Below are 11552 nucleotides of genomic sequence, written 5' to 3' on the forward strand. Positions count from 1 at the left end.
AGTCTCCTATCTAAATATACAAATGGTCAATTAGATGCCTACATTGTGTGCTTACTCATAAATCTGTTTTGTCTGGATTGAATCAAGCCATTGCACAAGTAAATTATTGATTTTGACTTCTAAACTTCAAAGCTCATCCACGTACTAAAGATTTCCACTGCAGCCAATGAAGAAATGCTTAGTCCTATAGAGCACAAACAACAACAATTCTGAGAACAGAGCAATGGTCTATAATTTGATGCATCTGTAGCTGCAACTGAAATTAAAAAACAGTTGCTAACAAATAAAACAAAAGCAACTTTTAATAATAATAATATCCACTGAGAGCCTGGGCTTCTCAGGACCTAAGTTTCAGAGCTACCAATTTCAATTAGCATTGAGAACACAGAGTCTTTCAAAAGAATGTACTCTGTATGTCAAAGGACCAAATTCTCAAATCAAGGACAAAGCACTGCATGAAGCTGAAATAAAACTCACCTTTAAGACATTCTTTGTTTCTCCGGATATGTAGACTTCATTCAGTTCAATGCTGAATTCAAAGTTGTTTGTAAACCATATGGACCAAAATCCTGAAATATTATGGTGTGGTTCAATATGAAACATTGTTGCAGAAGGATCGATATCAAAATACCTGCAAGTAAATACAGAATAAATACAACTGCAATTGTCCTTGAGCACAATCAGTCCACACACTAACTGTACTGTTCTTGAACAGTGGCTGTCTTAAGGTTTTAAGGATAAAGCAGTTTCCATTAGAATACTTACAAATGTCATAACACAACATCACCTATTGCTTTGTTTACCACAAAGGTAAGCTGGGGTGAAATTGGCAAAAGAAAACTGAAGAGTTTCCTGATTTTTCTATCACTATTCTGCTTCTGCATTGGAAGAACAAGGACAGTGCAAATATTATCACAGACTCCAAGCAACCTTATACGATACAAGCTGTTAAGGCATTTTTTCTAAATGCCTCTTGAAACTATATGTCTAAAAAATACAAGACTTATCACTTGAAACACCACAGTTCCGTTCTGGCAAATGACACAGCAACAACAGGAAAAAGCATCTTCGCTGTCCTTAGAAATCACTCCATGACAAAGCAAACTAACTTTGTAGCTAAAAGTAGTCCACAATATTTGTGCAATATCAACAAACGCTGGCAAACAACAGTTCACTCTTAACTTACCCTTCCGTCACGGGACAGGAAAGGCAGGCTTGTAGTGCTGTAATGCCATCCACTATGCTATTCCTCTTGTCATTAGAGTAAGGCCTTGCATCATCACAGAATGCAGCTGGGTAAAGAACAGACACAGGAGAACACATCATCAGCCAGCAGGATAAATGCACATCTGCAATGGTTTTCACACGAGGACTTCAAAGAACACTAGAAAGGGGAACATTCACTTTTCACGCAGGTGAAAAAAGAAACTAAGTGGTTATGTTCTAATTCTCAGAGGATCAAAACATCAATTTAAGAATTTAAAATGCCCAACACTTTCAAAAAGCACGCAACAAGGCTGCTAAGAGTAACCTGACCTATCTTAACGATGTGTCACCAGCAGAGCATTCTCATTTATCGTAACACACTGCCTCCTTTCAGCAAAAGCCTTCTGAAAATAAGAAAAAAAATCACTTAATGTAGTCCCTCATTTTTCCTTACTTGACTTTATTTGATTAGGAAAAACAAGTGTCCATGTCATTATGAAAACAGCCTGTTTCAGTAACACAGTAAGTTTACGTACTGCAGTCTAGTGGTCAGAACAAGAAACTGCCTGCAGTCAGAAATGTCTCTGTTTTAATCTTTGCTCTTCCACAACATGCCTAGTCTCGGGCAAAAGCCTCTTCAATGACTTTGCCAAGAAATGTCATAGAAAATGACTACACAAACGCAATAGTCTTTCAGAAAATATACTGGAAACAGAAAATAACCACCAGTTATAAAAGGATGTTGAAAAAACAAACAAAAAAAAAACAATAATCATGCTTATTTTAAAATCAGCTAATAATTTCAGTGAATGTTTTCTTCCCCTTTTTGAAAATTATATATTGCTTATAGACTCTTAAATCAGCACAAAAATCAGCATATATACACAAAATGGTGGAAATGATTAGCAAAATGAATTTATGCACCTCAAATATTAAGATTTTTCTCAGTTTACCTGCTAAAAAAAAACCTACTGCTTTTTATAATCAAATCCTACCTAATCATTATCTATAAATATATGCATACTGTACCTTCACAAGAAATAGAAGCAACTTTTGTAAAGTTAGTACATGATGAAGACAGCAGTACTGGCTCAAATTTCACAGCTGTTCTGTCTTTTTGCAACAACTGCCTTATTTCCTGCATGAGAACAAGACACAATGAACTCTGCAGCACTACTATTATTATTATTGTAGCTCCAATGTTAGTTTATCTTCTTGTCACATTTCCAAGCCATTATCTGCAATTTTCTCACAACTTCTAAGTCAGAGTCCTTGGATTTTTATTCTAGTGAATCGCATTTATGTCTTTAACAGGAAAAATCCATCACCAAACCAAAAGTAGATTCCCTAAGATATCTGCTAGATGCCTGGGCACAATTTAGAAATATAGAAATGTGATATTTGCCACCAAGATCAACCTGCTATTATGCCAGTTGTCTAATTAATTCTCAAATCAAATTCAATACCCTAAAATACAACCACCTGAAGCCTATAATTACCTGTATATGCACACGGCTGTTCCCAGAGTGCAAGACGTACACATCCACCGTGAAATCCCCTGCTCAAAAGAATGAATACTAAGGTAAGCTCACCAGGGATTGAAGCACTCTTGCTGAGTAGGACACTCACATTAGAAGCAGTCCTAATTAAATTTAAAAAGCATTCCATGCAACAGCTGTCTTTGCAAAGCCAGATTCAGCACTTAACACTTTTTGGGCTTAAAACAGGAACAGTCCTATCATCTGGCAATTTGCTACCCAGAGTAAAAGCAGATGGATATAACCCAGCTTTCACCAGCCAGTAGGTCAGAATGGAGGTACTGGTAACCACCTCTGCCCTTGCTGAAGCTCTGTTCCCAGTCACAGGATGCTACAAAGACCTGGAAAAGGCCACAAGACAGCACAAGACATAGCTATTTCACCAGGGTGGTCCTAATTCTTCCATGAAAGGAGGACTGAGTTCTTGCTTTTGCTTATAAGTATGTAATAATAAGTATATACATATAAGTATGTAAGTAAACACAGGCTAACACAAAAGGACAATACTGTGCCATTCTCTTGATTTAAAGTAAAAAAAAAAATCAGTACTGATAGAAAAAAAACTTGGATTTTCCCCACTGACATCAAGTCCAAGGGATTATATAACCAAACTCCAATTCAGTGAGTATTTATAAATGTGGTGTACTTAATAGAGAATAGCCTTATAAACACACCCCCACTACTTTAACTGTCAGAAGTACTAACTGCAAACACCCTTGACATGACAGATGTGAAAATTCTACCAGCACCAGAATAAACATACATCCACAATTCAACATAAAGTACCAGTATCCCACAAGCAGGGAAAATAGGCTTACAGCGGGTTTTTGGGTATCAGTTTCGTGTAAATATCACATCACAGAATAAGCACAGGGAGAATAGCATATACTGTGATCAGACCCCGATCAGAACTTCCCAAAAGACAAAAAGATCATATTCTTTTCACCAGTTTTCACTAGTGTGTTAAAAAAATATTATCGTAATCTAGATTCTTAGGCAGTTCTGTCTTCTTCAACCAGAAAGTAGAACTGGCAGAAATGTCTAAGAAGGACTATCCAAACAGACCTTAAAGCTCTATAAATACTTGAAAACCTTTCATTTATAAGATTTGTTCATCCACACATCAAACACAGGAGAAAGAACTGCGAGGAGCTGATTGTTTTGCTTGTGGAATTTTAGCTTGAAAGAACAAACGATGCACACATCATCCCACTTTCCACAACAGACACTATTCTCAGTAGCGTACAAACCATTCTGCTTTCGTAGGCCCATTATTGTTAATTTAGTTACAGGGAAATTAGAAACAGTTGAAAAAAAATCAAATAACCACAATATCTTTTCACACTGCTCAAGCAGATGTAAAAGCATGGGGAAAATATGAATGAAACTGATGAAGTTTAAAGTCTGTACCCTTACAAAGAGGGTTGCGCTTTGAGTAACTTTGCCCTAAGCAAGGGGCTGCTAATGCTGCGTTTAGCCAATTTTCTTATCCTTATTTGCAAAATTCAGACTGTCACTGAAATTGATTCAATTTAGCACATCAGATTATAATACATATAAAATCTACTGTATCACAATTAACAGTCATATTTAGGACTTACCTGAAGTCTTCGTTTTTTCCATTGCTACATAAACTACAAAAAGATTCTCCAGTAAGTATTGTCTTTGCTCCACAAAATCTTGTTGGGCATTTTCCATTCTTACCGTTAAGCTCATTTCTAGAAGCATTGGATCATCGGACATAGAACAGCAACTCTAGAGTAAGACAAGGGATACGGTGCATGTGTGGTAGGAGAAGGAACACAGCCATTCGTATCTCGAGAAGTTAATCGAAGACATCACCTAACAGACATGATCTTCAGCACAGAAATGCTGATAAGCAGGAGTAATTAGGACCTCTGCTAAAATTCTCAGCAGAAACCAAGGACAGTGCAGATGCAGACAGCACAGCAAAAACAAAGATGAAAAACAACCAAAAAACAACATCAAACCTTGAAAGAACGCAAATTTATGGACTGTCTTAGTCTCACGTCAGAGACTGCAAAACAGTTTCTTTGTTAAATCCTCTGACTTCAATAAAATGTGCCATAAACAGACTGATGCATGTGTCTTAATGGTAGGAAGACAGCTCATGTTCACTGGTCTGTTTGTAGTTAATTTTTTCAAATCCTGTGTTTTTTGTCTCCATTTCTCACTGAAGTAATTTTAGAAAAACAAACACATGTACAATTCTTAATAGCAAACTCCCATCTGGCTAGAATATTTCAGATAAATACAAACTGGATCTTATCCCCTTTTCTAAGCAGTGGCTGCCGTTAAGACAGCTGAGTATCAGCAACTACAAAGACACAGACATCATTTTGCAAATACTAAAGGCAACAAGCAAAACAAAACCAGACAATGAAAGAGAGTAACATAAATCTGTCCAGCATCGCACCACGGAGCTCACTATGCTCGGGTTCTGCTGCTGTACTGCAAGGAGGAGGTGTAAGAGAAGACCTCCACATGAGGCATGTGATCTAGTGAAAGACAGCAAAATATCCTTAATTAACCTGAAATGTCACTCTGAGGTATAACATGAGAGGAGAAGCCTCTCCAGATGTGAGGTCCCTGCCATAGCATCACAGAAATACCCAGTGCTTGCAATAGCTGCCAGATGCGCAGAGGAAGCCACAGGTGATGTGTCCTTGAATAGCTGCTATCAGAGTGGGCAGCTGTGCTGTGTGAAATTTTAAATTTCCAGATGCATCCCAAACTTAGCCTCATTTACCACACAATGCACAGGTGAAACACAGGAATAAAACAGTACAGAATAGTACAGAATCACTGTGACACATACTGTGCAGAAAAAATGGCTATGGAGTCTTGACCTAGTCACACCCGATGAAGGAAAGGTGCTGCAGACCACAGCTCCAGCCTATATATTTGAACAAAATATCTAGTCAAGCACCAGCATCACTGAGAACCGTCACTTATTTACAATGTCAAATGTCAACCTTTGAAGACGAAGACGAAGGTGAGATTCTGCTGGCACTGCCTGTGAATAGGAAGTCCAGTGCCCTTAGTAATCAGAGATTGGGAGGGGGCTTTCCTGTGAAGAGCCTGACCTCTCCTCAGCTCTGTCACACATCAAAGCCCCATTTCAAGTACTTTGAGAACACAACTCAGGCAGTCCATATTTTGGACACTCATTTCATTGCTCTTATGTCAGCATGAATGTGAAATCTGTGCAATTGTTTATTGAGAAAGGAAACTCCACTTTTGTACTCTATTTAAGTAACATGACATGCACTAAAACACCTAGGCAGTTGGGGGTTTTGGAGAGAAGAAGAGGTTTTCTTTCACTATCTCCCCTTCTAAGGTGACAGCATGATGGGTGTAACGCTTCATTTATAACATGGGGTACAGTTTTACAAAAGCCTAAAATAACAAGTCTCTTTAAACTGAATCATCTGAAACTGCATTGTTGCTACAACTTCTAAAACTCTGGAAACTGTCCTTCTAAACTTGGCTTAAAATAAGAAAGCTTAAATAGGTAGAACACGATAATAAAACATACCTTAACTTGTTGATACGCATCACTAGGTAAACTGCATTCAAGGTGAACATGCAAGAGGCTGGTATTCATTGTTTCTGCCTGTAAAAAAAGAAAGTGAAAAACACCTCAAGCAGACTGTTTTGAAAGATGTTACATGAATCTGGCTCATATAGCACAATTTATAAAGATAACAAGACTTCTTCCACATATACATGACACAGCAATGAAAGGATGTTTTTAAAAATGAATATTCTGTATGGTAGGTCTGTGATCCAACTCCAATACACTAGAAAGGAATTAGAAAGATTGCAATTATCAAGCTATTTTTATATGTGATTCTTAAAATATCTGTATAGCATCAATACGAGCAATCCATACAGACTTCGATAAGACAACAAGATACGCTCATCAGAGCCTTTTTGGCATAATACAGATGCTTATTTTCTTATTTTCTGTTTATTTGCTTTGCTGATTGTACAGTGAAATGCAGTTGCTAAGCCAAGAATGGAATGCCGCACTGCCACAGTCTGATACGTAGGCTTTGAAACAAATGGACAGACAGAAAGTACATGCTTTACCTTTTTACTGAATGGGAAAGATAAAGGAAAAAAAAGGGTACTGAGTGTGCCAGCCTGTAGAACACACTTAAGCAGCGACAAAGCCAAGCACAGTTCATGGAAACTATTCAGAAATCTCGATTGTCAACTTAATTGCACATACTGCTCAGCCAGTACGCTGATGTCAATTCTAAATAATAATCTAAAAAAATGAGAGTTCTGTCAGTATGAGTAACAATCACAGCAACATCATTTGATGACTTTGAGATGACGTAGAACCCCACTCAGTCTCTTTTCATACATAACAACATCTGAATGCAGTATATGGAGATTCAAGTTTCTGAAGGTGTCAATACCACTTTTTTGAAGAATTTAAATCACTTGATGCTAAGGAGCAGGACTGTGAATAACCAGTTTTAAAGTATCCAAAGACCTACTTCGTATCTCCATGGGACAGAGCAAAGGGAGCAGGGTTGCACCTGGGAATACCACAGGGAACAGTTTCAGAGAAGCACAGCTAAAAGGACAGCACATATTGAGCAGCCCTAATTTAAGTGGATTTCATACCACAATGACCCAAGCTTCACACAAGAGGGCGATCCAACCCCTGTAAAGATTGTCAGCAGCACCAAAACACAGGCTCGTGTCAGGCTGCATCAACCCCACGTAGCTGTTTCTTTTTGAGAGCTTTCTTGTCCTAATCAGTTTTGAAAGCAAGAAAAGAAATTGACTCTAAAGCACGTACCACTTAGTAACCTCTCACAGCCAAACCTACTAACTGGAGTTCTAATGAGGCAGTCCAACTATACCAACAGCAACTTTTGGGGTGAGTTTTCTGGTTGAATAAACCTTGTTACTTGAATTTCTCTTCTCAGTGGTCTTTGAGAGAATTCCATCATCTCCAAGGCCCTAAATAATGAGGCATTAGCACTTGCTTAATGTAATTGCTGAACTGCAGACACTTGCATTCCTTATTCTGCCATTTCCACACTTATAACCAAAGTGGTGTTAATGAACTGTTCTTGTAGCAATGATTCAGCAGTTTCATTGGTTTTCTGCAGGCAGTTATCAGGATGCCACACCAAGAGAACTCTGCTATCCTACTTTCAATCCCTCTCCACACCCAAACGTCACACTGATCACATTTGCTTTTCACCTCCTTTTCACCAGCTCAAAATAGAAATTTTTGTTCGCTGTTGGTGCTCGCAATACTTCCCTTGTCACTGGTTCACATGCTTTGAGCTCCTCTGGGAAAGTCAGGAAACCAATACTTGAGTCTCCTGTGATAACACATCCATCCCTGCATTTCACTCCCCTGTTGACATTTGTACAGCATTTTGAACACACTGAAGCACTGGTGTGGCTGCCTGCTAAGAGCCATGCAAATATTAAACAGTGCCCCACAACAGTCAACCAGAATAGCGACTATCCAGAAGCTGGGTAAACGAAGATGACCTATATGTGCACCACCATCTGTCAAGTCTTAGCAGTAACCACTTGCTGCTGAAGGGCCACGTGGGCACACTATGAATTCAGTGTTGGATACAGCTCTTCTTTCAACTCAACCAGAGCACACATTATGAAACCCTTTCCAAGATGAAACTTTGATAACAGTAAGAGAAAGAGGGTGAAATTCGACAGCAGAAAAGGCCACTTTGTCATTCTTTTCCATTTTAGACCTGGGTAAGAATGTGGGAAAATGACAGAAGTACCCTTTCAGATTTGAGGACAATTAATCAGTACAAACTCAATGCACCATGGAAGCTCATTGCCCCCAAAAAGCAGATGCCTGTCACGCGCCACTGCAGAGGTTACAATTTCACCTACAGTCTGCAGGGACACATCATACTTCCAACAGATAGGCTCTGAAGAATCAAAAAAAGAAAAGCTTCACCCATATCCTTATGCACAATTCTGGCCACTCACCTTCAAAAGGAGTTGTTGCAAACTGGAAAAGCTGCAGAAAAGGGTGGCCAGCTTGGCTAAGAAATGACCAGCACATCACAGGGAAGGATGCCAGAGCATGGATTGCTCAGCATGGCAAAGGGAAAGCTGAAAGATGTGATTCTGCCTAAAAAAAAAAAACTTCTGGGTTTAAGTGCCAGAAGCAGGACCAGTCTTTAGGGGAGTGAGAAAAGGTGCAGACAGGAAAAGAGATGCACCAATAAAGTCCTCACTGAGCCTTCTTCACAGGTTTCCAAGCAGCATCATTCGACTTAAGAAGCAAGGGTATCTTTAGCATATCCAAACGAAGCTTACGCTATCCTGAACACGTAAGTGTAAGTAACATTAGCAGTGCGTTTTACTCAGATAAAAGAAAACAGAGGTAAGCAAGCATGCAGTCCTGTAGATATGACTGATTTGCCTTAAATGTTTTTTTCACTCAGCTCTCCATGTTCATGTATCCTTAAGTTTGCATGTCCATATTCACACAAATCTCACAGACCTCTTCCCTGCACAACCTGTAAGCCTAAAAGAGCTGGACAAGAAGGAATCATACCAGCTTTTATGGGATCCAGATCAGTAAGGCAAACTAAAAAGGGCACTTCTAGAGCAGACAGCTATCTGTAGAGAAATCTTTTCCACAAATGGGACTCAAACTCAAGCCACAAGTTTGTTTTCAGTACTTAGATCTCGCCTACCACCTTCAACAGATGTGCCTGCAGCACTGCTGCAGCATTTCTCTCCAGACTGGCAGCATTCACTGAACTGAAGAATAATTCTCCAATTATAGCCAGGCAGGAAAATTATACCCAGAGCTAGGAGAACCAAGTCAATGCTCTCTCGCATCTTGTGTACTAGGACAAGATTGGTGCCAGGTGGTGCTGCCAAGCATGATCTCAAGCTTGTACTCTAGAGAAATAAAGCAGAGGAAAATGCTCCTCACAGTAATGCAAATGTCAAATGCTCCCCAAAACTTTTCTACTCAGTCATTTAACAGGAAAAAAAGAAAAAAAAAAAAAAAAAGCTCTGAGGTGAGAATTTTTCTAAGGAAAAACAAACAGAAAGTACCGTGAAGGCAATCAACATAGATTATATTTAGATACAAGATTATATTCTGTTATGTGATAAAATATTCAAAATACTCTTTTTTTTTCTTTTTTTAAACAAAATTAAATCCATATGTAATACAAAAACTTTTATCCATGAAAAAACTTGAAGGAAATCAGAATCATCAATTTTTCCTGTTCGTTACTCACTTGAATAAATAGCCTAGAGGACTACAAAAATGGAACCAAAGAATCATTATAGTTGGAAAAGACCTCTAAGATCATCTAATCAAACTGTCCAGCCTGGAACTGCACCTAAATCTCAAGAACTGTACCTAAATCTCAAGAACTGTTAAAGCTTCTCTTCCAATTTAAGTAGTTATGCCTCCTAAATCCATCTTGTTTTATTCCTCACGGTTTCATGTTCCAGCCAAGCCAAGCACTGATGTCTTCAGCAGTAACAGGAGTAGGAGGGGATACTCCAGCAGGAATTTTGTTCTCATCAGAATGCAGTATGCTATGATTTCTAATTAAGTGATAAATCATGCATATCACAGCTGTGAACCAGCCTGGGAAATGGGTCTGAAGTAAAACTGAAAAGTAAAAAAAATTGCTCAGCTTCTCTCTCCCCAGTCCTCTAATAACACAATGAATTTTGTTTTCTTTTAAAACAGATCGATTCTCCTCTTTGAATTAGAGGAGGGCAACTAAAGTAGTTTTATCAGTACACCTGAGAGGACAACACACTACAGAAACACACAGAAGTGGAAGTCAAAGGGCCAAAATAAGTTTCTCCCAATAAAACCAGAGACACCAACTCATCATAAAACTACTTATCTATCTCATTACCTCTCTCCCACAGTCACTTAGACTTTCTGTTAAAATTCCTTGTACCCCAACAACAACCTGAAAACAAAATTCTTTCATGTCTGAGTAGGTTTCACTTCTGCTTGAAATGTATTACTGTACCAGTGTTCGTGACATCTGGATGCTCTGAATGTGTGGAAGCAGTAAGTAGGCATTTGCTAGCTGTATTCTAGGCTCTTCCAAAGAAGATGTCAGAGTTCCCACTCCAAAAACCTGTTGTTAAAATAGAAATGAGTCATTATGTCAACATTAACTATTTCAATTATCACAGTAACACACAGTACTATTTTGCTACTAAGGACCTCAGGAAATAGTACATTATTTTAAAAGACAACATATATAATTACTAAATACTAAGGTCCACAAGTCCATGGGACCTGATGAGGTGCATCCACGTGTGCTGAGGGAGCTGGCGGAGGTCACTGCCAAACCGCTCTCCATCATTTTTGAGAGGTCTTGGACAACAGGGGAGGTCCCTGAAGACTGGAGGATAGCCAATGTCACTCTGGTCTTCAAAAAGGGCAAGAAGGAAGATCGGGGTAATTATAGGCCTGTCAGCCTCACCTCTGTCCCTGCAAAGGTGATGGAACAGCTTGTGCTGGATACCATCTCCAGACAACTGGGAGAAAAGGAGGTTATCAGGAGTAGTCAGCATGGGTTCACCAAGGGGAGGTCATGCTCGACCAACTTGGTGGCCTTCTATGATGTTGTCACATGCTGGGTGGATGGGGGAAGAGCAGTAGATGTAATCTACCTTGATTTTAGAAAGGCATTTGATACTGTCTCCCACGACATCCTTATAACAAAGCTGAGGAAGTGTGGGATAGATGAGTGGACAGTGAGGTGGGTTGAGAAC

General features: G+C 39.1%; 1 protein-coding gene across 1 annotated transcript in view; it reads right to left on the reverse strand.

Annotated features, from left to right (window-relative positions):
* The window catches only part of TMEM131L (transmembrane 131 like), a 62810-nt gene that overhangs the window by 24652 nt on the left and 26606 nt on the right, over positions 1-11552 (reverse strand). Inside the window, 7 exon segments of the mRNA XM_031553126.1 lie at positions 478-631; positions 1187-1292; positions 2236-2344; positions 2706-2764; positions 4346-4499; positions 6304-6381; positions 10799-10909. Coding sequence (XP_031408986.1) covers positions 478-631; positions 1187-1292; positions 2236-2344; positions 2706-2764; positions 4346-4499; positions 6304-6381; positions 10799-10909 — 771 coding nt within the window.

Source organism: Meleagris gallopavo, chromosome 4 (assembly GCF_000146605.3).
Source record: "Meleagris gallopavo isolate NT-WF06-2002-E0010 breed Aviagen turkey brand Nicholas breeding stock chromosome 4, Turkey_5.1, whole genome shotgun sequence".
NCBI lineage: Eukaryota > Metazoa > Chordata > Aves > Galliformes > Phasianidae > Meleagris > Meleagris gallopavo.